The sequence below is a fragment of the Oreochromis niloticus genome, linkage group LG16 (genome assembly GCF_001858045.2).
Source record: "Oreochromis niloticus isolate F11D_XX linkage group LG16, O_niloticus_UMD_NMBU, whole genome shotgun sequence".
NCBI lineage: Eukaryota > Metazoa > Chordata > Actinopteri > Cichliformes > Cichlidae > Oreochromis > Oreochromis niloticus.
In genome coordinates, this window is record NC_031987.2 from 32,625,843 (window position 1) to 32,653,400 (window position 27,558).

The following is a 27,558-nucleotide window of genomic DNA, read 5'->3' on the forward strand; positions in this document are numbered from 1 at the left end:
CTGGATTCCAGTTGTAGATATTACACACAGATACGCATGTATAACTCCATGTCAGGCTGTAACAGCTAAAAGTGACACTTTTATATATATATATTGGATATAGCAGCAACAATTGTTTTAATAACTGTGAGACAAAGAAAAAGCAGGAATTTTTTTTTAACAATTACTTGACATTTAACACTTAACATTAGCATAGGTCCCATTACCAAGGCAGAACTCATGGATGGAACTAATCTACCGCTTCTAATCAGTCAGCTGAACCTATTAGCTATGAACAGTCTAACCTGTGAGCAGATTTCTGGAAAGTAAGAGGCTGAAAATGGCTCTTGTGGGTGACTTCAAACCCACAACACCCTGACCTGGAGAGTGACAGAGTTACTGGGGGCTTCCTTCCTCAAATCTGAGGCTTTGCTCTGATTTGCATCCAATATTTTATTTTATTTATTAGTTTTTGCTGGATACACCAGCAGCTGGAATACTGAGCAAGCTCTCAAAATTCAGGGCTTGTGTGAGTGTTTATTTATTCACATAGAGAGCAAGTGGCGACCGGATGGCTTGCAGTGTTAATTCTTTGCTAGAAGTACGTTCTGAAATAAACCACTGAACCTTTTCGCCCACCTATCTTACTGTCCCTCTCTACTATGGCTTAAGAAACTCAGCCCAAGCTGACCAGTCACGCTTCTTGCGATCCTCATGTGGTGTATCAAGGGTTGCCATAAAGATGTGTGGTTACATGTAGCTCATCTATGTTGTAGCTGCATGGCTAAAATAAAAGTGAGTTGGGCCTTTTAGTAGCAAGTTATAAAATTCTGCTGTGGTCAGAGTTGCATTATAGACAATGTGGGAATTAGACGTTGAAAAAATGGTTTTGATCATCTTTTGTCCGTTTAATGCTATAGGAGTGCAGTGTTGCATCAGTGGAGCACTAATTTAATGCTCTTCATTGCAGCTCTCGCTCAAGAGTTTCCACTCTCAGATAATCTTGTGTGACTTATTTCAAAGTATATTCCAGAAGAAGTAAAACTGTGTTATCATTTCACCAGAAAAGTAGACAGACTTGTATGTTTTTATTATTTTACAACCCCTTGGCCACCGGTCCAACTACCAGATGATTTAAGAAATCTGGCTCAAACTCTATTAGCCTCACCTTTGATTTTTTTATACTTCTTGTACCAACGACCGAATTCTTGACATTTGGCAGTGGATACGTTGGCATAGTAGGAACTGTTCACTATGGAGGAAATCATGCTCTGAGAGGGAACAAGAGGGGAGAGATAATTAATAACCAGCATAATATGAAATGCTTAGACTCACGCAACAACCACATGGCATGCACACATAAACACATACAACATGCACTCTTGCACACACACAATAGAAAGAGACAAACATTAATCATGACTGGAAGCCACCCATGGAAACTCGAGCCAGTACGGTGCAGCGAGGGAATCTCCAGCCACATACACATATGCTTGCAATTGATTCAGTGATCGACACCCCCACCAGAGATCCATTTAAACACAGTACGCAAACACTTCTTAACACGAGTGAGAATAGGACCAGGATAGAGGGCTAAACATACAGCTGGGGACTTTAACACGGCACTTAAACTTTTGGGGTGGAGTTTGATTAAAAGCTTGCAACAATAGCTTGTTAGGCTGTTTCTAAATGTGCCCAAATGGATCTCGTGAGAGCTGCCTGTAGCGCGTAGCCAGGGTGTGTGAAGGGTTTGACATGTGTAAAGATATCTCTTGTAGAGGATCATTGTACTTTTTGCATGAAGATTAACTCCTTCTTGATATGAAGACGCAGTAGAGATGCTACATTCTGGTGAGTCATACCTGTGATAGAGGACACTCTTTGGCCAGAGTACTTTGGTTCATTTCCTTTAGAAGCTCTTTGAGAGCATTCCTGACAGTTGCATGGTTCCACTGTTCGCAGGGCAGATCCTCCAGCTTTGAAAAACTAAACAAACCAAAACCACACATCAGTTTGTTAGGCTCATTTTTGGACAGGAGCACAACTGCTAACCTACCTCAACATCTACCTGTAGGTTATAGAGGGGGACAAAAGTAGTTTTTCACTTGTATCAGTTAGCATATTTTCCTCTGTCACAGTCACCTATTTTGACACATAAGGTCAGGGGTTAGATTACTTACAACGACTGGTTGGTTTAAATCCTACAAGGTTTATTTAAGTTTAAAAAGTAGTTTGATGTTAAACGAAGCCACCATTAGATTCATGTTTGCTCATGTAACTCTAAGCAAGAAAAGAAATGTAAACCGGAATGAACACATAACCCCAACCATAATCCAAGCATCATGTATTAACATCAACCACAAACCACTACTTCCCATCTAGGGTCTATCTCCTTTTAATCTTTCTGGTTTTATTTAATTTTAACCTCAAATAAATAATTTCAACTCGGAGCACAAAGCATGCGAAACGTCTGCCTTTGCCATGGATACATGAATAAACATGTAAACAAACCTGGCTGGTATGCGCCAAGACAATAACAATAATAACCCTCTCATCTGGAGTTTATCTGGTTTTATCTACCCATCAAGATTCTGCTTCACCATTTCTCGGGAACCGACAGTTCCTGGCACGCGGGCTCTCCCTGACGGAGACAGATAATAGATAATTCCCTACCGGGTTGTTTAAATGGAACTTTAGTGTTTCAATATTGTTGCTTTCAAATTTGATATATATGGTAAATTCCTGAACTGCAATCAGCTGCAATGACATCAGCAGCCCAGTGGACCAAGTATCTGATCTAACACACACACACACACACACACACACACACACACACACACACACACACACACACACACTGTACCCATAAAATACAGACTTACAAGTCTCTGCTACATTGCTGCACACAGTTTGTTCTAAAGTCTTATGAATGAGAAAAAAAAAACATCCTCTCACATCTGTCTTTCAAAACACAGTCTGACCTTTGTAGTTGAATGCGTAATGTGACCATGTGGTAAACCTCCATCAACATGTCAGCAACTGTTGCTTCTGGAGCATCAGTCAAAAAGTGAATGGGAAGAGGATTCCACTTTCCCACCTTTATGATGCCTGAAAAGAGAGAGCACATACTTCTGTCAATCATTGTTAAACAACCTTTTGACATCACACAACAACAGAGAAAGTACAAAAGTCAACAAAGCAGCAAAAGAGATTTTGACCGAAGCACTCACATATTCCAGTACACTGTGTTAACTAGTAAAGTGTTTCATTTCTACAGTGATGCACCCTAACTGTAGCTTAGAAAAGTGCTCTACATTTTAGATGGCTTGGCTTTGATTGTTATTAACCATGAGAAGTGGTGTTTAAATAAAGAGCGGCCTCCAGTGTATTGGATGGCCATCACTCTATTGACTGGTGTTTTTCTTTAAAGACAGTAGTTGCAGTCAGATTGAAAAGACTGGCTCTCTTCCACAGCATGTCTTTATCCTGTCTTCCTTCTCTCACCCCAACCAATCACAGCAGATGGCCCCGCCCCTCCCTGAGCCTGGTTCTGCTGGAGGTTTCTTCCTGTTAAAAGGGAGTTTTTCCTTCCCACTGTCGCCAAAGTGCTTGCCCATAGGGGGTCATATGATTGTTGGGTTGTCTCTGTATCTATTATTGTAGGGTCTACCTTACAATATAAAGCGCCTTGAGGCGACTGTTCTTGTGATTTGGTGCTATATAAATACAATTGAATTGAATTGAACACACCACCTTTCTGTAATATTACAATAATTCTACTGTTTAATTTACTGTTTATTAAATACCTTTGTTTTATTCTGAGAATGTTAGGTGGATGGGAATGTTAACAGACACTTTGAAGACTAGGATAACGTGCATTTAAAATGCTCTGGAGACACCCACTAGTTAGGAAAGTCCTGCCTTGCCAAATGGCTCTGACTGAGAAATCAAACGTCCTAAAGTATAGCCTGATTGATCTTTCTGTACAACTTCATGGAGACCATCATTTACAAAATGACAATTTTCTTTTAGACTTCCAAATTTCTTTTCCCAACCAAAGGAGTCTCTTCTGCTGGCCACGAGAAAGAAGCATTTTTAAGGTACTTTCACACAAGCTTCATTTTCACACCCAGAAGCTAAGCATGATCTAAACAGCCCGTTCACACAAAACAGAGTTCTCATTCAGGCCCTGCGATATTTATCCCTACATGTTGATTTCACTTCAGTGGCTCAAACATTGCAATTATTTTTTGAAATCTACACATCACGATCTCTCAGTATCCTGGTGGATACTGGATGCAGAGTGAAGAGACACAACATCATAAACCCCTCTGCAAATAGATCTGTGAGAAATTCTGCTGCCCAACTGGGCTAAATTGGATTTCGGCTGATGTCTTTGTCAGCGCAAACAGAAACATGCTTTTTCTTTATGAATTATGAGGCGCTTGTGTTTCTGCGGGTCTGCACTGCCATGATACCGTTGATCTCTTGATTTAAGGAATCTAGTTGAATCTCTTTAAGAAGAATATTAGCGTAATATCCACAGTCACACACGAGCATTTCACCTTTGCCAGCAAACACACAAACAGACGCACACAGTACCACACTCACTCACATGGGTTTTTCATGCGGACTGGCTGGAGCTGTGAAAACTAAACAAAGCTAATCGCATTACTATCCTCTAAATGAGATCCAGACGGGTCCTGAGACGCTCCCTCACTCTCTCTCTCTCGCTCTCTTTTTTCATCCCCTTGTTCCCTCCCGCCTCTCCTCCATATCTCCCTCTGTCCTTTCCTCTCGCCTTTCTTTGAGTTGTCCTCTCTGATCTTCCTCTCTCCTTTAGCTGTGTTTACAGCTCAGTTATATCTTTGATTCCACTCAGGCAGAGCTGTGTTGTTAATTATTTGGTCATACAGAGAGAGCATCATTAAAACCCTATGCACAAAAAAGTCTGAACCCCCTTAAGGGAGGAAAAGAACCCTAGAGGAGCTAAAGACCACCATGGAGACATTTAAGGACTCAAACAGAACTAAATAGTTATATTTTAGCAGCACAGTGAGCTAAAGTGAATCTGCAGCACATGAAAAAGCTTCTTTTTCTATATGAAAGCTTTAATTGTATTTCTAAAATGCTTTTTTTCCGAGTTATTTCACATACAATAAACCTATTTTTATTCACATGTATCAGAAATCCCACACACCCATATGTTTGGATTTCTTCAGTTATGGTATCCAAGCTAATATTCCTAACAGGCCAATCAATGATTATCTTATCTGAAAGCTTCCCTCGTTCAAAATAGTCTTATCAGTGCTAATTACAACAACAGTCATCCTAAGGTGGCTTATATTGTAAGTGGAGGTCCTTTGATATTAGAGAAAATTCCAACAATCAGCCAATCCCATGAGCAGCACTTGGTGATGATAGTAAGAGACTTCTGGCAGAAGCAGGCCCGAGAAAGAGCAGCCACCTGCCATCACTGGAATTGGAATTAGAGGAAAGAGAACAAAGATGTAAATAAGAGGAAAAGGCGTAAAGATGGAAGTTAAAACTGCTACATGGTCATACGGCTTTGAATCTGCTAAGAACATGTTTACATAAGCAGACAGAAGCAATAAAGAACATTAAAAAGATTGGAGCGCTCTCACATCCCACACGTGCACACACAGTTCAGATCAGGGAGGCTTACAGTGCCTCTAATGGAAAATGTTAATGCAACGTTAAAAGAAATTAACAACCACGTCCTTAAAATCTGCCGCTGCTTCCTGCATGCAATCACATGTATATTGTGCGCCTATAAAAATACATGTATAAGGAATGCAAGGCAGAGGAGCTAAAAGTCTAAAATCCAAATCTTTAGTCAGAAGTAGGGAAAGGCGGGTGGTGAGGGAGCAGGCAAAGGGCAATCTCCATTTCACAGCCCAAAAGGATCATGGGAAAAATAAGAACTGCTTCAGGAATACAGGGATTGCTGGAAGACCCAATTAAACAGACAAGGTGATCTGTAGGAGGGAAGGAAACTGCAGAGTTTATATGGAGCGGTATGCGATCAACTCACTGGACGCAGGTAGGGAACAGGTGTGGAAGAAAACAGGTGAGACTAATGAGGGTGTGGCAAGCAATAAAGAAGAGGGAAAACAAGCCAAGGGAGGAAATGAAGCAAGAACCACAGAAATCAAACCGGAAATAACTCGGCACTATATAATATGTGACATGTTCTTATTATTTTGTAAAACCCAAACAACAACAGCAGCAGAGAACAGCCTCGCCCCCTGGCTACTAATTTTCTGCATGTAGCATCAGCACATCTGAGAACAAGCCAACAATTCCACTGATGCCAAGTTGGGTGGAAGCAAACGGGTGAATAAGCAGACAAACACAAACTCACACAGGACACATGACAGCATGCAGAGACGTGGACGCATGCATGCAGCAGTTCGCATGCAAACACATGCACGCACGCACTCACATACTCACACTCAGTGTGACGTTAAATACATTAATAATTGATTCATCTTTTCTTCTCTTTTTTTGGTCTGCTGTTCAATGGGCTCTGCTTCTCGTCTACGTTTAAAAGTAGAAATCATTGTTCCCATTTCCACATTAAAATTCCACCTCCCAGAGACATGCTTTTATGTGGCCGGCTGGTGGCTTGGCTCATGTCTAAGGGTGCCCATCCACACAAATGCAAATCCAAACACACACTTAATGTCTCTGACTCCTCGTGTCGACACCCGTACAGCCCTGCACGCCACTGGATGCCACTATGCGCGCGCACACACTCGGATATACACACGTTAATCCCATTCGGCATTTTAGAGAGGCAGAAGCCGTCACACACATGTGAGACCTCGAAAATGGTTCCAGGTTCTGCCCCTGGAAACACACTGACTGAAACCGCACACGTCAGACTCTGATGTCTATCATCTACCATGGCGTCTGAGGAACTCCTCTAAATAAAAATCCATCAGGCTGTCATTTCAGGGAGTGAAACACGCCTCCCGTCTACTGTAACGGCCCAGCAGGAGCGAAAGCTTCAATAACGGCAGCAGTTGGTCTTATGATGCAACTCACTGGATGCAGAAGTTCTCACCAGTGATGACCCTAATCCTATGAAATGTATTTTTTTCCTTTTTATTCTCCCAATTCTCCCTTGAAAATGATGGTTCACAACTAGGATTTTGGTTATCGCCATTGCAATTGATTATATGTAATCATGCACTCTTATAAGGCACCAGGCTCTTTATCGTTCTCCAAAGTCTTGGCATTCAAAGGACAGCAAACATTTTAAATGAAATATATCTAAAGAGACCAACAACTCACATATTCTATGAAGTAAAATTATTATTTCTGTCAACAAGCCAGTGATATAAAGGCTTCAGTTTTTGTTGTAAAGACAATCCTGACTGTAAGTTGCAACTGTTCAAACAGCATACACTCAGTCGTCTGTAGGTAGTACACTGACTTCTATCTCTGTGTTCCTCTTACAATCCTATAGGTCGCCAGTGACCTAGTTAGAGGTCGAGATGGTGCTGGATACATATCTTTCCATTTATCTGGAATATTTGGGTAAGCTGGTTATGGACTGTGTGGCTAAAATACAACCATGACCCTAACACTACCCCGAGTGTTTCACTGCTGACCTGATTAATATTAACAAGTTAAAAACTGATTTTGATCATCTGCCTTTATGAAGCTGTGAGTCCAGTTTTAGAGTGATGTTCACAGACATGACTTTAAAGCTAGATGGTGTTTGGGATGGAGCTCTCGAATGGAAAGACTCGGTTTGGTTTCAGTTAAAAAAAGATGATGATTTTGGTTTTATGTAAATAAACACGTTGTGTCTCAGGTCACTGTGGCCTCTCTGTGTGTTAAAACTCAACAGGATCTTTTCTTAACCTCAACTCACAGTTGCAGTAAAATCCTTGAAAAGTTTCTTTAAAGATACATATTGTACTTTTGAATTCTGAGTAATACACTGATTTTATTATGAACCTGTCTGTGACTCGCCAGCTGCAAGGAGCAAAATTTCCTCATTTTGGTAAATCAAACATTTTTTGCAAGGGCTGCTAAAGATAATTTGCGCATATGATCATTTCTAATAAACGGGTCGAAAATAGACCTGGCAAACCTACAAACCAAAAGGTGTTCTTAATAATTGCTTTTCACAGATTTACAAAGCACTAATAAGTAATTTATTAAGCAGTAAAGCTTAGCTTTTAACTGATAAGAATGTGTTATAACAAAGTGGTGTCCAAAACGTAATGACATGCTGTCAGAAGCAGTTCACAGCCAGTTTAAAGTCATATGTCCAGTAAACTGCAGCTCTGCAGCACTGACCCTTTTTGGCCTGTTAGACGTGGCACAGCAACAATGCTCTCTCTCTCGCTCTCTCTCACTGACCACTGTTAACTGTTTGCTCACTAAATCCTTAAAATACAGGTCTGCTCCCATCCAATCTATAAAAGCCTTCAAACCCTTATAATTGAAATAAACAATATCTTCCAGTTAATTACTGGGCTAAGCTAATTAAAGAAAGGCCGTGGTCCTTGCCGGGGACTTTAAATACAACGCCGGGATGCAAGAATGCAGGACACAATTCAAACAGGGAGAAAATAGCTGGGACTCTGTGTAATTTTGGTTGTGGACCGCAGGGGAAAAAATGTATAATTTAAGCCAGAAATTATTCATTTAACATAAACGCTTGTTTTAAAAAACAAAAAGTATTCATTTGAGAGAAGCTGAGGAGAAGTGTGTGTGTGTGTAACAGAGAGAGTGTGTTGTGTCTGTGATACTGCATGACTACATGGTATTCCATGCCGAGTGTGCATGCCAGTCTAAGTGCGATTGTATGCCAGTGGATCCTTGCAGGGGTTAAAGAGAGTTTACAAGTAACACATGAACGTTGCTCAAGTCAGCTGCAGGAGTTTAGTTTGTGTGGAGTTGGGATGTCCCATTCAGTCTAGCTTTTTTTATTGTTTGTTCATTGATGTGGACAGGAGACCAATGTGGTCTCGCTGTTTTCCATGCACACTGATGAGACAGACAGAGAGAGACCTCCCCTGATACTACTCCCCTGATGCTACTAATGGCATTCATCTGCAGACCACAGCAAACACTTGCTATAGCAGTTAGCGTGCTATTTCAGTGCATCAGTGTTGGATGATGTGCATGTGAGTGAAGTTTATTTTTCTAACTAATTTAACAAGGCTTCAGTTGTAGCTCTGAATATTTCCAACCAGAAGAACAAAAGATGAGCAGCATAAGCAGCTCACAACAATCAGTTTATAAATGTTCTTCTTTACACTTTCAATACAAACAGACTAATATCAGTGAAGCAGATTGGCCCTCACTATTATCTTATAAAGGAAATGAAATATTTTCTACGCTCTCGAACCACCTGGGCCTTTCTATATGATTTCATTTTGTGCTTTGGCATAAACAGTACCACTAATAATACACAGCGGGTGTAAGATGTTCCATTTTTCCATTGTTATTTTTTTCTCACCAAATAAAGCTATTGCAATTATAACTAATTGAGCTGATTGGAAACACCGTAGCAGGCTTTAACACAGAGATGTCAGTGACAGTCAGTGACTTCAGGTGACTACACGTCACATATTTCATATCAGCTGGTGACATGAGTTTCTCAACTTTGAAGTGAGCAATTGAACCAACTTCTAATGAGAGCAAAGGTTACTGTTGACTGACATATGACATTAGACGGTCACAGTCGTGGTCAGAAGTTCACACACACTCATTATGTGCATGCACATCATACTGTTTTTCTATGGAGCATCTATAGTGGCTTTAAAAATCAAGGATTGGGTGCACAAGTTTGAATTTATTTTGGGTTTCCTCCAGTTTGCAAAGGTGCAAAAATATGCATACAGGCTCACACTAATATTTCATTTTCAAATTCCGCCTCTGCCAGACACTGTTGATAGCTGTTAGCAATCTTCTAGCATAATTCCAGTCAAAGTTTCAACTTTCTACCTGTTGAGTTGAAGAATTTGGAGGTATTCCTTCTTCATCTTCAATATTCCATCTACTTTGTGTCATGTACTTATACATAGCACAAAGAAGGAATAAAGCACAACAACAAAGCACTAACAGTATGATGCTACCGCCACCGTGCTTGACAGCTGCCATAGTGTTATTAGGTTTAAAAGCTTCAACTTTACCTCTCTATAATACTTCTTGTCATTGTAGCCAAGTAGTTTAATCTTTGTCTTGTTTGACCATAAAACCTTTCTCCAGAAGACATTTAGTTTTTCCCTGTAGAAGGCAACAGTTTTAGTTGTTGTTAGTCGGCACCTTTGCATGATGATGCAAAACTTGCTTCACTGTGGACAGTGATACTGGTGATACTGGTGTTCCAGCAGTGTCTAGTTCATTGCATCTTGGGTCTTGGGGGTTTCTGGGTTGCTTTTGAGCGTCTTTGGCCAGTTTCTTTTCATTTGACAGTTTGGTGACAGTTTGGGTCTTTTTCAAGCCCTTGGCAAAGTGGCAGCACATCCAAGTGACATGTACTTACATGCAGCTGTTTGAAGTGATCATCATGGAATCGTCATTGTTTAGAAATTGCCCCAACTTGTGAAAATCAGCAGATGAGCATCTTCACCATCAGAGTGTGAGTGTTAGATAGAAAGCAATTACACATAGAAAAAAGTGCTTCTGTGAATGCAGTGTGACTGGGTGGATGAGATATGTTGTATAAAGCACTTTGAGTGTTCAAGTAGAGCAGTGAAGTAGTATATGAGAACCAGTCCATCTACCAAGTTCCAATGATTTTCCCATTGTTTTGAGTATTGATTAATAGAGTGAGTACTAGCAAACAAATCTTTTTTTTGCTGGCAAAGAGAAACTACCAGTTTTAGTCACTCGTAGTCACTATTTAATTGGACTTGGCCTCGTGAAGATAAAACACACTTTAGTGCCATTTATTAAAAGATTTAAGTGAGTGTATTTATTTGAGCCTATATGCATACTTTTAAAGAAAACCCCAAATAAATTCAAACTTGTGCACCCAAGTCTTGTTTTTAAAGTCATTAAAGATGTATGTTGTACAATTATTCCACCATAGAAAAAGAACCGTTCAAAGAAATCATTAAAATCTCCAAATTACCGTGATGAGTGTATGTAGGCTTTAGACCACAGCTGCACCTGAGCAACCAGAGCCTGGAGTGACAGCTAGCAATAAACCAACTTAGAGATGGCTACTTGCAACACTGTAAACATCGATCCAGATTTCCACAACTCACATAAGCCATTTTTTGGTTTTCTTAATTTAATGTCATTTTTTAAAACCTGAATATGCAGCAGTACTTCCTGTATAGACTTATACATCTTATCTGGGTTTCTAGATGCTGTGAGCTACCTTAGCAGGCACAGTCACTTAAATCACGTAAATCTATAGCAGACATGTTATAGGACAGTGATTTTAGGACAGTGGAGCAAATCAGGTCACCAGTCAAAGTCATTTAAATTCAACTCCTACAGGAAGGTCAGCTTAAAAGAAAAAACGTGTTATACTATGTTATTAATACTGCATGCATTGGTGCATATGCTACTGCACGAACAGTAGCACATGCAGTCACCAGGATGCTACGATGTATCATATCTAGGACCATATGCAAAACAAGATTTCTTTGTGTCCTGAATACCAGGACCTTATATGGCAGATGCATACACACAGAAACAATCGAGTTAGATTTCAAACAGATGGGGATCTCCCACCATTTTCAAAGTATTGCAATAGCTGTGTTGCTCGCTGTCACTCTGTTGTTACCATTTTATAGTGATGTGAGGCAACTCCCGCAGATGGAATATTCTGCATACTTGAGAAAAGACAGCAGTAAATGACACTGTCCTGTTTCAGATGACTACCATGTGTGCAACAATAAATTATAGTTTTTTTTCTTTTTCTCTGCTTCATAAACATTCTCACACATACTGTACACACACACACACACACACACACATAGACACACACACATAGACAATATATTTTTGTCTTGGGGAGACATTCCTGTCCAGCTCTTTGTTGTGTCTTTAATGAGTTTTACAGGCTCTGTCTGTGCTTCAGTTGTGTTTTTGAAGCATTCTTTAGCTTATTGCCACTGTAATAGTGCAGTGTCTGCTCCAAATAGGCAACCTCACAACCACTTTTGTTCTCAGACCACTGATTAGAGGGAGAGTCTTCTTTCATTCTCGTCTTGACCTTTGAGCTGCAGGACATTTAACTCTGACTCAGTATTATAGTTACACTGTGAGCCTCAGTGAAACTTTTGTCATGCTATCAACAAGAGTCAGCATGACATAGCATGTTAAGAATCTAAGTAATAATATAGAGACAGGATTAGTCTTTCTGTATTTAACTAGTGTTTTACTTTGTTTAGCAGCATCGTTGTTGTTGAGTTTGGGTTCCTTTAGATGTTGACTTAATGTTTGATTTTTAATTTGATGAAGGAGGGTTTTTTGGTTCAACTGTTAACACTATTAATAATCTCAGTTACACTCATTTTAGGCTACCTTTGAGCTAATAGGCTGCTTGTTGTAGCTTTTCAAATAGACTAAAAATGACTGATAATCATCACTCTTATTTAGTTTATAACCCTCATTTACAAATATTAATCTCAGGCTACAGTCTTTATGAGAGGCTAACTAGCTGCTAGTTAGTTAGCAGCTAACCAGCTGCTAGTTAGCCTTGCATAAAGACTGGAAACAGATGTAGGTTTGCCTTTGAAATATGCTGCTGTTTGCAGTATATTTGTAATATATTATCTAGTTTTACACACATGAATAGGTGTATTTTATGTATGAGCCTACTGCAGCCTGAGGCTTACCAAACTCATATTCTGTCCATTCATGCTCTCAAACTTTGATGGTTGATGTCTGCGTCTTGGCTGACAAACAAATATTCATTTGCTGCGTAGTTATACTTTAGTTTGGGGTTTTGGTCTTTGAGAGGACAGCAGACCTTTTAGCGTTAGTGCAGTCACATTTATACAGTGTAGCATGTAGATAGTATTCTGACAAGTGTCTTGTGCAGTTACACCGTTCACTTTCAAGAATTTGTCTCAGTGTAAGAACATGTGTCTTTTAAAACATGGAGAGAATAAGCGCATTACAAATGTTGACTGACCGTGGGCTTGTGCTGCAGAGCTGTGGGAGTACCCGAGGGCCAGCAGAGCTGTCTCCACCAGCTGAGAGAAGAGAATATCCTTCCTGACCAGGACAAACTCTGCGTGCTCCTCTCGTCCCTCGCATCCGTCTGTCTGGATCCCTCCATCTGACTGCTCCACCACACAGAAGACAGGAATCATCAGACCTGTTGAGGAGGACAATAAAAAGAAGAGGGAGAAAAACAACAGGAAGATTTTTTAATGCCTGGCTTTAATTGTCTGCGATCACATGGCATTTCATCCCTCATAGATAGAAAACATGTGGATTATATTCACTGCGGGTTAAGCTTGTAATCAATTCATCCTTTTTCTTTCACACTGTTGAGTATTGCAACACCTGAAACTCTCAATATGCGGCAACCAGCTAGGAATGGAAAATGATATGCAATCTTACATAGACTCTAACAGTGTTGTTCCCTGCACGCTGCACTTTCACAGGCATTTCATCTAACGGACTATTAGATAAGTAGTCATAATAATGGTTCCCATAGCACGTATGCAAAACCAATATACAAAAGCCCTAATGGTGATAGCAGCAGCTGCTTATCTTAGTGTATTAATAACATAAAAATAAAAATGTGACAACAGTGTCGCAACCAAAAAGAGTGGAAGAGTCGTGGCAAAAGATGATTAATATATGATAGAAGAGATGATAGAAGAGAGGTGTATGGTCACAGCTTCTTGAATTTACATGATAAGTCTTTCTCGAGTATGCAAATTTAAACCAGGTGAAAAACTCAAGCCAGATTCTCTGGAAAATTATACCACCCACACACACACACACACACACACATTCCAAAGGCCATCACATCTATTTCCTGTAAGCTTATCATACCCTTAACTAATGGTGTGTAAGCTCCACTCTAACTTAAGACCAAGTCTTCATGCTAAAATTTACTGACCTGTGTTATGAGAACTTTCTCTCTGTGCTCATCAAGTGAAGAAGTTCTTGTCCCTCATTAATACCACACACACATACACAGAGGCGCATGCATGCATTCATGAAAGCAAAATCCTTGACTTGATTTTAATGCCATCAGCAGCAATGCTTTGATCGCTGCAATACGTGCAAGTTTAACCTCCTAGGACCTGCCGTCCACATATGTGGACATCACATTTTTGGTTATTTTGACCAAAATACTCAATTTTGCTCTACATGGGCCTGATATCCACTTACGAGGACATTATACTGCTACTGTTCTATCAAAATTTTAAACGAATATCCTCATGTGGCTCTCATTTTTCTTAAAAACAAAAATAAGGTAAAAAAAAAAAAAAATCGGGAAATTCTTTGTTTTTACATTCATCGGGCCCCAATGTGCCCAAATATCAAAGAGAAATTAAAAATGCATGTTGTGGAAGAGTTCGGGTCTTAGGAGGTTAAAGATTTTATCACATCATATCATATATATATATATATAGACAGTGAGAGACTAACAGGATCTGCATGCTTTTCATCTGTCACATTTTCTTCAGGGGTTGTCTGTTGTCTAAAACCAACAATTCAACACTCACACCTACTTCACTGAGCAACAGTTCATGCATGTGAAGGAGCTGAAGTTCAGTAGGCAAGATTTGGATTTTTGTCACTACAAAAAAAGATCTGCTGAAGGAGAACTTGTTAGTTTTCTTCTATAATCCTGCCAGGTCTCGACTTTAATAGGTTAAAGGGGCTCTAAGGTGAGAAATGTTGTAATCTGAACTGGATTGCATTAAACCAAATGGATTTCATTTTTAAATAGCTCGGAGAAAAGACTTAAAGACAGAAAAATATAAGCCTTACAGGCCTGAGTGACTTATGACAACATCAGCTTCTGACGATAACAGCTGATGTCTCTCTTACTCCACGGTGAAGTGTGGATGCTACACGTGTGTCATGAGTCCTTATTTTAAAATCCTGTAGTTCTCTTTTATTTTGTTTTCTTTGAAACTTTTTATCTGATGCCCTGTAACACTGTTATCCAGGTCTTGATTATCCATGTGCTCCTTCCTCTTTCTTCATTATCTGCTTAAGGTAAGAATCCAATCCCAAAATTTCTTCCTCTCGGCTCTTTAATGGAATATCAATCCGTCCTCTCCAATATCCGCCCTTTTCCTAAAAGGCTTTTGGTTTTGGGCCACCTGTCAACCGGCAATTAATTAAAGCCCTCTAAAGAAATGACGGACTGTTAGCATTAGGCAGCGTCCCAGCACTAATAATGCTCGGCATGGCGTGTGTTTTACTGCATGAATACCACACAATAACACACACAGACACACGGAGGCATGTTTGCCTCCTTTTCCCAGCACGCACACACATCCATACAAACACTTTAGGGTGCATGCAGCATTAGCTCCCCCTGCACCCCGATCCATCCCACCCGTTGTTTTAATCAGTCAATTCCTATATTTCTATTTCCTCCTCATTAATCACTCTGCTCCCAGTCCTCCAGGCTCTCATGGAGTGAATTACACACTGGAGCACTGTGCCAATTCAAGTAAGTGAATTTCCCCCAACAGGGAAATATAACTGTCAACACAGAGCAGCTCCCTCCGACCAGCACTCCTCTCTCTCTCTCTGCCTCTATCTCACTCTTTCCTCCGTCTCCACCTCAATCTGTCTTCTCTCATATGCAGTGTCCTGTGATTTGCCCGCCGACTGTATGATCTGGTTTGGACGATGTGATGTAGCCTCAAACCTCTAATCCCTCTAATATGTATAGGGATGAGTGAACAGGGATATTAAAATAAGATATGTGTATGCAAGCAGTGGAAGGGGGTGTGTGTATCTTGGCAGCTTTTCTTTGTTGTGAGTGTCGCAGCGTGGAAGTTGGTGGACATATGTTGTGTGTGTGTGTGTGTGGCCCCCTCCTCATGGCAGCAGTGGTTTGGAGGAGACACGTTGAGTTTCCTGTCTTTGAAAGCAACCCATCATTACTGCAGTCCAACCATCCATCCGTTCAGCTCAGGAAAGCCCGCCCCCTGTCCTCCTTCCTTTTTTACACTTTATCATCCATTCTTGCTTCAACACTTTCTTTCTTCTTCTCTTCTTACTGTGGTCAAACCTGAGCTTCTTGTTGATTTGTTAGCTGTTCTTCCAAAACCCTCACACAGATTCATCTCTACAAACTCACAGTTTGTAGCCAAGCACTGCTCAAAGCCACAGATATTTATGCTGGATCCGAGAGTTTTGCAGAAATATGTAGCATGACTTTTGATGCAAATTTGCATAAAGTCTAGCAAATTTTCACTTTTGCATTCTACATTATTCATTATTTATTCATATGAATAAAATAGAAGTACACTTGAATTATATTATACATGGCAGAAAATAAGTAAAAGCAAAAAAGATCTACGATATAGACCCTAAAATTAAACAGTCTTTCCATCTTTCCCTTAGTGATACTCAAAAATAATTCTCATGATTCTCATAACATGTATCATTCAATATTTTGGGTCTTAAAACATTAATACAGACACTCTACAAAAAAGAAAATAATGCTAATTCTCTGACCTGAATTTTCCCAGAGTGAGTAAGAGGGTACACATCGTGACCTAAATAACTAACGGTGTGGGGCGTCCCAAAGATCAGGCTGGATTGTTCTGAATGTCTAAACTGAGCTCTGCAGTCCACGAGGAGCTGCTCTTTCACTTATTTATCTCTAAGCTCCACAGCAGCTTTGCAATCTGACAATTTTACAGTTTCATGCAAGTCCACCACCAAATCTCATCCAGCCTGTTTTCAACTAAATACCTTCATTTGATATCAAAGTGCAGACTTCAAATAATAACATCTTGGTCATTATTATTTTCAGTTAGCATAAAACAAGTAATGAATAAAAGGAGTAAATTGAAATTCATGATAATGTAAGAAGTGTAAACGTTTTAAAATCTCAACCAGACAAAGTGTGTAAAAATGAGTTTAAGAGATTAAAAAAAACTGTAAACATGCAGCAACATAAAAGCCTAAAACTGCATCCCCTCATGCAGCCGCACATTAACAAGAACCAACTTTGACAATGAATGCAGGGATCAATAAGCCACAGTGAGTTGTATAAATCTTGTTTATATGGAGCAATCTCCTTTATTTGGTAAGCCTGTGTTATACAGTTCCCCCCAGACTTATACATTAACTGGACAGAAGCAGCTTGAGCTTCTCCCCTCAGCACTGCCACATTACTACATGGCACACTGTGCCAAACTCCAGTCAGGGCCGGGATGTGGTTCACTGCAGAGCCAAAAGCTGCTTTTTGGGTTTGATAAATGTAAGAGCTTTAAAACCTCAGACACCTGATATATATATTTTTTATAATCAAATGATCTACAAACTCAGGGATTTATGGATTTTAAATAATTACACTAATCAATAGCTTGATGATCATTTGTTTTCATTAAATAAAAGCTGACAGCGTTCAACTTTGACAGTTTAATCCAAACTAATGCATGTATTTCTATGACTTCTATTTCTATATTTTGAAACAGGAAAAGCCATTTTTGGGGTTAATAAAAAATGTTAATAATTTATGCATCAGTATCAGTTAGAATGATTACTTTCTTTGTTCCCTCACTGCCAAGACAATTTAATTTAAATAAATATGTAAGAAACATAAAGAAAACAGATATATTCTGATTGCTTGGCGTTAGAAACATCACCGATGATGAACCTGTCTGGTTCTAAATACATCTAAATTATTATGGTTGATCCCAACCAGAGTCTGACCCTGACCTGTGTGCTGAAATATAAGATGTGTTAGAATTAGAGATACATATTTTTGACTCCTGATTGCCAAGACTCTAGAAAAAGTGTTTGTTTTTTAAAAATCTATCTTCTTATAGAAATTTGCTTCCTTGGATTCATCCCTCATGATCAACATGAGCCTTACCTCCGAGGGGTCTCGGTGGGGCTCCGTTGTGGCGTATTCGTGGCCCAGTGGGACTCCCGTTGAGCTCCAACCGGCCTTTCTTCCCCGGTGGCGGGAGGCCGCTGAGATCCGGGCTGCCCCCCCTCTGCTCGGGACTGTCCTGGGTGATGGGACTCTCCCCTCCTCGCTCCATCCTCCTCCAGGCTCCCAGAGGATCTCCAGCCAGAGAGAATGAGTCTGCAAAAAAAAAAAAAAGTTTTAAAAATAAGACATGGATATCTGTATTTTTCAGACTGGCAAAGCGATGAATTTGTTCTCCTGCATGTTTGTGTATATACAAGTCAAAGCCTGATGTATCATGTTTCTTTGTGCCATAGAAATCCACTTTCCTGCTGCTGTAAACACACACTGCTACACCAAATCTATATTGATTTGTGGCTAACAAATGCACAATTTAGTGCTGTGTGAGTGTTAAATATTTGTCAACCATTTTCAAAGATTTATATCTTCAGTAATTAAAGGGCTTGGGACTGAGTGCTACGGGCAGGAAAACAAAGAAGTCAGGAAGCTCTAAGAGGCAGTTCACAGCACCTATTTATGCTGAATGTTAGCTCAGGCTGTTGGGTGGCCTCCCGTGAAGCACACAGCACCTCCTCTCCACCACCCGTTTGAACTCTTCATGGATTTTTATGCCACAACGTTATCTTTTGCCTACTATATCTCATAGATCCTTTTTTTATCCCGTTTGTAGTCATAGTCTCCCTGTGCTCCTCTTTCCCCTCACCCCTCACCCGATGGGGTGGCTCCCCCTCCCTGAACTTGGTTCTGCCGGAGGTCTGTTCCTCCTAAAGGAGAGTCCTCCCCGTGGCCTTTAGCTTACAGTATAAAGCTTTTATCAGCATAAATAAAACTCTAGCCTAGCAAAGAGAACAGATGTCATTTTAAAGGTAAACTGTAAGCAGAGGAAACATTTTAAATTACAAAATGAACTAATTACATTTCCCGTTCTGTGTTGCAGTAAATAATGTAATAAATATTAATAAATTATATTTAAAAGCAAATGAATAAACAGAGGAAAAGAGACATGGGCAGATGCATATTTGGGAGCTTCACACTACCCGTGCTATCACATGCTCAGTACCTCACAACACTTGCTACCTTTAACATGTAGGCCTCTATGTGCAGATACTGATGGGAGCGTGAGCCTCGTGGGCTACCGTCCCCTGATGAGCGAGTGTCAGCCAAAAGTCTAATATAGGGTAATGCCATTAGCTCTGCTTCCAAGCCTGACAGGGGACACATGCCAAAGTATCAAAGAGCAGCCAGCTCACTCAGGCCAAATGGACTGCTTTTATTTACATAAGAGCCCTGGACAATATCAGCCGGCATGTGTGACCCTCAGTGAACACAGAGATTAGAAACTGTCAGCAGAAAAAGGTGAACGTGAGGCTTTTTTAAAATTTACTGCACTATTTTCCATACTGTAAGTATACTGTGGGCAGATTTGTGAGGACAACAGAAACACAGCGTCTTTGTACTGAGTGACACTGGGCAGAAATTCACCAGAACAAATGAGGGAGAATCCGTGGTTATTGTTTGATATTTCTTAATATTTCTGCAGGCTTTACTAGCGCTGTTTTTATTGTGGTGGTGTCACTCACTCTTCTTCCTCCTCTTTCGTTCCGCCTCGTCTTTTCTCTACCTTCACTACCAAGCTTTCCTTCTTACACAACAACAGCTGAAAAGAAAACAAGCAACCACCACAAGAAGAAGAAAAAAAAGTAAACAAACTGACAATCTGAGACGTTTTAAGAGCCTGGGCTAAATTTCAAAATGAATAATAAATTAAAAACATTAGCTTTGGAGTGATTAAAAAGTGTGGGTGGGAGGCACAGAGGCCAAAAATGTAAGCGGCAGAGTTTAATAAAAGTGGCTTAAAGGACAGCAAAAGAAAGAAAGAGAAAGAAAAGTTGAGAGAGTTACACAGAGTGGAAAGCAGTGGGTTTAAATACGAGTACAATGGTAGCTATAATTCTCAGTGTGAGGCTTGCTGAGAAAAACAAGAGGCTTTGCAAATAAATCTAACCACTACCAGCGACGAAGAGCAACTGAATATAACACAAGACTGAGATCAATTCAGTGGCTGCTGGCAGCTGCAGATGATAAGTGTTACTGTACTTATCAAAGGCATTAATGATGCAATTTTTTCCATTCACCTGTTTGACTGGTTTGCACCTACACGTCCTGAGTGGAAGTCTGAATGCAGTCTGAATGGGAGGTGTTTGGTTTGATTCAAGTCACGTGCATGGCCGACAGGATTTGCATACTGCTTGCTCCACCTTGCCGACCTCCAAAAACACATGTAATTTATCACATTTATCACATTTATCTCTCCTATTTGGTCACAAAGTGCAACAAATAATGAAGTCAGCTGTGCCTAACTTTTATCTGTTTATTTAGTTACTGCAGTATATGTGTCACTGATCATAGGTTGGGTTATAGTGAGCAAATATTTTCATTCCCTTGTTTTATTCTGAGTGGAAATGCATTTTGAATGGCGGGGGTTAGAGTTTAGGGTTTGGGATTTCTGGGATATTCTGAGAGACAAGCAACATTTCAGAAAGTAGAAAATGTGAAAACGTTACCATTTAATCCAACTCTCATACATTAATTATCACATTAAGCTTGGCTTTAGGTAGAAAAGTATGTAGAAATCCTATCCAAAGGAGTGCACACCCACACCTAATGATCATGGGTGCTGGTCCTAACCATGACCCCGAGGCCATCACAATATGTCTTTTCTGGTTTTTGGCTTGTTTTCTCATTCATGCATTTATGAGGCGTGATTGTGCGTCTGAGTTATAAAGTTATGGAGCTAGGGCTTGTCGGTGTTTTTGGCTTTGACGTCAGAGGGTTCGAAGGATGAAACTATTTCATTTCACTTGTTCTGCCTCTCATTTACAAATAATCCTCCAAAGCGTCTGATTTCATCACCAACAGGTCCCGTCCTGCTTAAGCTCCCCACACTGCTACTAGTGATCTCTATCGAGACCTGCACTTGCCGACATCTCACCATCTCACCTAAGACTTACATGCAAGAACACACAATCTATAACCAGTTTCTTAATCTCTAAATGCATTCTGCCTCAATTATACTTCATTTGGCATTTGATGCAGGAGATAAAGAATGTTACTGAGCCATGCATTTTAACCTTACTCACTCACTTGGTGGCGTGCCTGAGATAAGACGCCCCCGTTAGGACGACAGCAGAATGTCTTTTAGGAATACAGCATTACACTGAGTTGTATTTCTGAGAGTTCAACTTTTCCACTACTCTGTTACCCAAAAATAACTAAATATTAGTCTTACTAACAGAGTGTAATGACTACAAGTCATTTAAATGATACATTTAGGGTCTGAGTCAATGTTGTTGAAGACCAGAAACAAACTTTTCTCTCAGTTCTTTAATCTAACATTTTTTTCACCGAATACTCAGTTTTGCCTTCTACCAAATACAGATTTAGGGTGGGGTTGGTGGAGTTGTCTTCCATCACCTCAGCGCTAAGTAGTTTTGAAAGGCTTGATATAGGGTTTCAGCAATTCAGCCCTTCAAGCCCTCCTTTGTCATCATTTCATAATGCACTGAGTGTTTTAAACAGATGACAGATACAGGCCAGTTTAGCCCTCACACTTATGCTCTGGTCCCAGATCCAGATGTTTCTGTAATAAGTGCGTCGTGTGGTTTGACATTGTCCTGCTGAGATAAGCAAGACCAGGAGTTTCAATCTTATGAGATCTAAGTCATCGTGGTGCTCTAACACTTTTGGCCTTTTATATTCTGCAGAAGAGTTTTTGGAAAAGTGTGAATAGATTTTGATATGTCTCAGTTAGACTGATCACTTTCTTTGCAGCGTGCTTGCCAAAACCCGGGATAAGAAAAAATCAATATTCTCGTTGTCAACAGTTTGAGGGTTAAATGCAGAACTGTTACATAATGACAGTGATACTTTAAGCACCTTTCAAAACAAAATATATATATATATATGTTTGTATGCTCCTATATTTTAGTTGCTGCTATGAGTTTGAATAATTCAGTTTATTCATTTCTTTTAGGATAAAAAAAATCTAACTTGCAAATTTGTGACAGCTGCAGCTCATATCAGCAGTAAAGCTTTGTGTGGGGTAATCGACTTTATAATATATGTAGAGCAAGTGTGCAATTATATTTAGGTATTTAGATTTTGATTGAGGCAATGTACAGAAAGACTGCAGATCATATACTGGGTGTATCCTAGGTAAAACTCCACTGTGTGAAAATACTCCATACTTGCTTAATTTAATAGATGTAGTGTACATTTAATCTAAATGTAGTCAAAGCACCAAACTGGAGCAGACAGCGATGTTCATCGTTAACACACTGTTCCCTCTGCTTTTATTTCAGCTGTTTTCCTTGTAAAAACCCTAAAACTGTGCCAAGTGGTGAAAATAACTTGGGTGTGGATGTGTGTGTGTGTGTGTGTGGATATCACTGTATCACGTAAACATCCTGCAACAGACTGATAAATGCTAATCTATTTTATGCAATTATTACAGGCTGGTTTCGCAATAGCCTTTTATTCTGAAGAACGTCTTTAAACGAGTGTCTTTACAATCCCATACGGTGCATCGCATGTTAATGGCTTAGGCTGTCATTAAAATCATGGATTTAGCCTTCAGAAAGTCAGATCGTTATCATCCGCATCCTAAATTCATCTGCGGTGCATTGTGTGATAAGGTGTGTGATAGTTAAAGCAGTTAATAAAGAGGCGATAAGAGGGGCTGTTACATCTTTCTGCTATGGAGACAAGGATCAAATGTAATGTCTTTTTGATAAGGAGAGGGTCATGACACATTTACCAATTTACTGCTTCTCTGGCCAACTGTCAGAGCTCTTGGAAAACTGTAAAATGACTTGTTTTTATAACTGCTGATTTTATTTTAGCAGACGTAAGTATTTCTCCTTCTTTTTTTAATCTCACCCTTTAATGCGTGCTCTGAGAGTGTCAGAAAGAGTTCTGTTTGTCCCGCGTGATCTTTGATAGTGGGACAACCTCGTGTTTTGATGATAAGCCACTATCAAATTCCACATTATTACTCTGTTCTAGACATAACAAATACATACTGGGGGCCAAAGACGAGATTGCAGAGCAAAAATGCGGACACACCCAGAGAAATAGAAGAGTAGGACACGACAACAAACACACCTATAAACAATGTGTCCAGCTCAAAGACGTAAACACACACAAACAGAGGCTAACGTGTAATTCAAAGCCAGCCTAAACTCTGCAAATCAAGACGGATGACAAACACTGACTGGTAGTCCCGTCCATGTGAAACACACACCGAAGGGTGGCTGGGGTAAGCCGGGAGCCTCTGGTCACCGTTTAATTCTACTTTTTAAAGATGATCGCTGCACCATGTGGGTTTTTATTTTTGTCTCACCTGGATTGTAAGGTTTGTTTAAAAGTGTGGACGCATGCGCAAAATGTCAGGGGCAGAGCAACGAATGTTTAGAAGATGGACCAAAAGAAGCTTTTATGTCCCCTCCTGCCTCCCATCTTCACACACACACACACACACACACACACACACACACACACACACACACACAGTTAATCCCATTGTGATAAGTGTTACAGGAAACAGAGCAGTAAACACCACAGCCCAGCACTCACTCACTCACTCACTCACTCACTCATTCACTCACTCGCACATACACACACGCACACTTTGAGATTTTAAACGAAGGCAAAAAAGTTGTAAAAAAGTTAACAGAGCGAGCCGAGCAGCAGGATAAGCTGCTCAATGCTCCGTACGCGTATGAAAGCATTAGCAGGAAATCCACCTGACCTCTAAGACTGCGGTCGTAGGGACGCTTATAGAAGAGAAGCCAAACTTACACAGACTCGCGAGTCTCTCCTGTAACTGCCTCTCCGATATCTCTCTTTACCGTTATGATACGTGTCTGCTAATGAAGGTTTCTGCCTTCAACATGCAAAACCAGCCAGAGAGAGAGAGAGCGAGAGGGAGGAAGAGAAAAAGTGACCTATGAGGGCATTATTAGCAATGATAACAGGGGAGAAAGAGAGAGGCGTCACCTATAGGGAAATATCCACAGATACGGCTGTTCTTCCCGTTTGAGATCCAGTTTTATAGCAGGGCTATCAAGCTATTGGTTAATGCTTGGCTCTGTAGCACAGATAAAAGAGGCAAGCAGGCAGGAGGAGGAGGAGGAGGAGGCGGAGGGGGCAAAATTAAAAGCCCTGTCGTCAAAGATGTTCAGAATGTACACATACATGTATACGCAGGGAGGCATGAACACGGCAGGTGACGCAAAGCCTGCCTGAACATTACCCACAGAGAGAAGCGAGCCACTGCCCCAAAAAGCCAGCTTGGTTCGGTTCGAGTGGATTAATGTGGATCTGATCCTGTGGATCCACAGGCTTGGATTTTAACATCTGAACTGTTCATAGTGTTACTTTTGTCCTGTCTCCCTCACCCCCAGCCTGTCTCGGCAGATGGCCGCCCCTCCCTGAGTCTGGTTTTCTTTCTAATGTTGTAGGGTCTTTACCTTACAATAGAAAGTACCTTGAAGTGACATATTGTAGTCAAAGTTGTGTTTCCTTAAAGAACTTCTGAGATTCTGATTTGGGTAAAGTAACATTGTTCCAACACAGAGGTACACCGGCCGAGGTCACAGCCAGTGTGACAACTGATCTGTGACGACCATGGCCTAACCCTAACCTGAGGCCCTCAGAATGTCTTTTGTTTTAAATTGTTCTCTGCCAAAAAGTTTTCCCTTTTTCCAAAATATAGGGTTAGTTATCTTTCTGATACTCTAGAGTCTTTAGTTGCACTTTGAGGCATTATTGTTGTTGTCAATTGGTGCTATAAAAAAATAAAACTGAGCTGAATTAGTTCACGCCTTTAAAATGAAACAAATCAACGACTAGAATTGTAGCCAATTTATTCAAAGTATTTATTTTTTTATTGTTGATCAATAAACAGATAATTTTAGCTCAAGTTGTCGGCTGAATTTCTGGATGTCTGGGGAATTAATAAAACTATTGGAATGCAATGATTCTGGGATTCTAACCCATCACTGAGGCTAAACAGAACACATCTTTCACGTCATTTCTTCCCCCTCTTTGTTCCAAGGAAAAGGAGAAATCTTTCATTTAAAAAGTAACCAAACTGTATTAAAGTCTTCTGGCTCTTTGTTACACAGTTATAAAAATAATTTAGTGAGCTCAAAATTGATGCAACACAGCAGATAAATATCAGCCAGTGATGGTGGAAAATGTCGATGTCAATATCAATCAGTGGGACCAGTATCCCAGCTGAAACTACTGACAGACAGTGCTGCAGAAATGTATTCAGATATGTATTAATCACTCTGGTTCCTGGATGTCTGCAAAAATAATTAAACTACAGCTAGACCTATTGTGAAGCACGGATTATAAATACCCATAGAGTCTTTTTATTTATTTATTACTTATTTTTTGTGGTTTGTTATTTTCGAGTTTGCTCCCTGGAGAAAAAAAAATGTTCATGTTGAAAAAGTAAGAGATTTTTTTGTAGACTTTCAGCTCTTTATTAAAGAGTTTTTGTTTATTTAGCCAAAATAAAAGTTGATGTAACACAACAGCTAAATATCGACCACAGATAACAGTCAATCTTATCTTATTTATCAGTAAACATGGCTAGTGTTGTCTCCACTGATGTATCAGTGCATCCCTAAGTGATGGCACTGGCATTAGGAAGTTAATCTGTTAATTTTGCAACACTTTTACTGACACGTATAATTAATACGTGAGACAATGCAAAGGAATAAAAAATACACTCAGGGGGAAGTAAAAAATTGCCACTTTCTAAATGTGTTTTTGAAAGTCTGAAAGCAACATGAGGAACTACATGAACATTTTTATGTGGCTGATTATGAGGAATGATTGCTGTTCGGGAAGGTTACATTAGTGCGGAATTTGCTGTTTATGGCCATCAGATGTGTTACTGTGATGTGGAGAGCATTGGTGTGAGGGGGAGGCGGGCGGGACGGACCTTTAAGAGAAACACAACTATTTTGAAGCTCTGAGGGGGTTCCACGCACTCAAACACACGCAAACTCACATCCGCGCAGACGGAGCGAGGAAAGCAAGCAGGGTGAGGGGGCGAGACGAGGGCCCTTCTGGCAAACATGTTTGGCTCTCTCGTAAACATCTCATTCGATAACGCGAGGATGAAGAGCGAGCATTTACTGCCTCGCCCTTCCAGTTAGGAGGATGCGCACGCTCTTCCGCGTAAAAAGACAGACGCTGAGCCACACAAACCACAGCCAGCGTGCTACACAGACTCTGCTTTAACACTTCCAGGGACCACACACTGACTCAGAGCACAGCCACTCACAGCGGGGACGAATGAGGAGCACGAGACGCAAACACATACGCGCGCCCATCAAAAACGACGATGCTGGACACACATCCAGGTTCTTTTAACAGTGAGGAGGTGTAGATTCAAACTGCACTGCATCATAAAAAAGTTACTGTTACTTTGCCCGCAGAGGAGAGAAGTAGCTGGAGGGAAATGGTAAAATTTTACTGTGACATCCACACACACACTGATGCCAAACCATTCACCACAGCTCACGCAGGCCTCACCAGAATGAGAATAACTGGAGTTATTACTTTTTGGGGGGGGGGGGGGGTCCTCAGGCTTTCAGAGCTTCATTTATGATCACCAGGTCACTGAGACCATTAAGAAGCAGGCTGAATGGGAGATATAACAGTGTATATGTGAGCGCACAGAGCAGCAGTGACGCCCATAGCATCATCATCAGCGCCCACACACATTTTCTAATCTAATCTACGGTTCAATAGCACACCTATAATATGTGTGAACAGATAGTCGGGTTCATGAAGAAGGAGAGTCCCTGAAATATTTCCAGTGGACCATTTCAGGGTAGATGAAACCTCAGTTTCTTATAGCTGGATAACTCCTCAAAGCCCGAAGTATATCCACATATCAAAGTTAAAAGAAATAAAGACTTCTCAATAAATGAAAGGATGGATATTTTTAGGTGTTCCGGGCAAGCTTCAAAAGCATCATGTGCATGACTAATTTGCACATCACCATCAGATTTTATTTTTTTTTTTTAAATATACACAAACATTAGACTTAGAGTTCCACACTATTTATCTCTCCTCTCTCTTCAACTTTTTTAACCTGTGAGCTAACTCTGAGCAGACAGGCAGCTCCAGAAAGCGGCCATCACAGCAGCCGAAACGAATTCATTTTTCCTAGCGGTTGGCTAAAATAAATAAATAAATATATAAAATCCTGCCCCCCGCCCCTTTCACGTATACATATTTTAAAGGAGCTCTGCTGTCTTTCGACAATGAGAAAAGGTGGACACTGAGGTGAAGCTTGCGCGCACAGCGCGTCACCTTTCTGTCGGCAGTTTTCGTTATTTCATAATTAGAAACTGCAAATCATAAAATGTACATTTTCTAAATATTAA

The 27,558-nt window shown here is 40.3% G+C and overlaps 1 protein-coding gene across 6 annotated transcripts in view; it reads right to left on the reverse strand.

The window, feature by feature from the left end:
- The window catches only part of satb2 (SATB homeobox 2), a 64,180-nt gene that overhangs the window by 20,360 nt on the left and 16,262 nt on the right, over window positions 1-27,558 (reverse strand). For all 6 annotated transcript variants that reach the window (XM_019353176.2, XM_019353178.2, XM_019353177.1 and 3 more), the window contains 5 exons: window positions 18,026-18,241; window positions 13,124-13,309; window positions 2,961-3,087; window positions 1,842-1,965; window positions 1,148-1,250 (listed from right to left, as the gene is read on the reverse strand). In XM_019353176.2, the coding sequence (XP_019208721.1) occupies window positions 1,148-1,250; window positions 1,842-1,965; window positions 2,961-3,087; window positions 13,124-13,309; window positions 18,026-18,197 (712 nt within the window). In that variant the 5' untranslated portion in view covers window positions 18,198-18,241. The remainder of the gene's footprint in view (window positions 1-1,147; window positions 1,251-1,841; window positions 1,966-2,960; window positions 3,088-13,123; window positions 13,310-18,025; window positions 18,242-27,558) is intronic.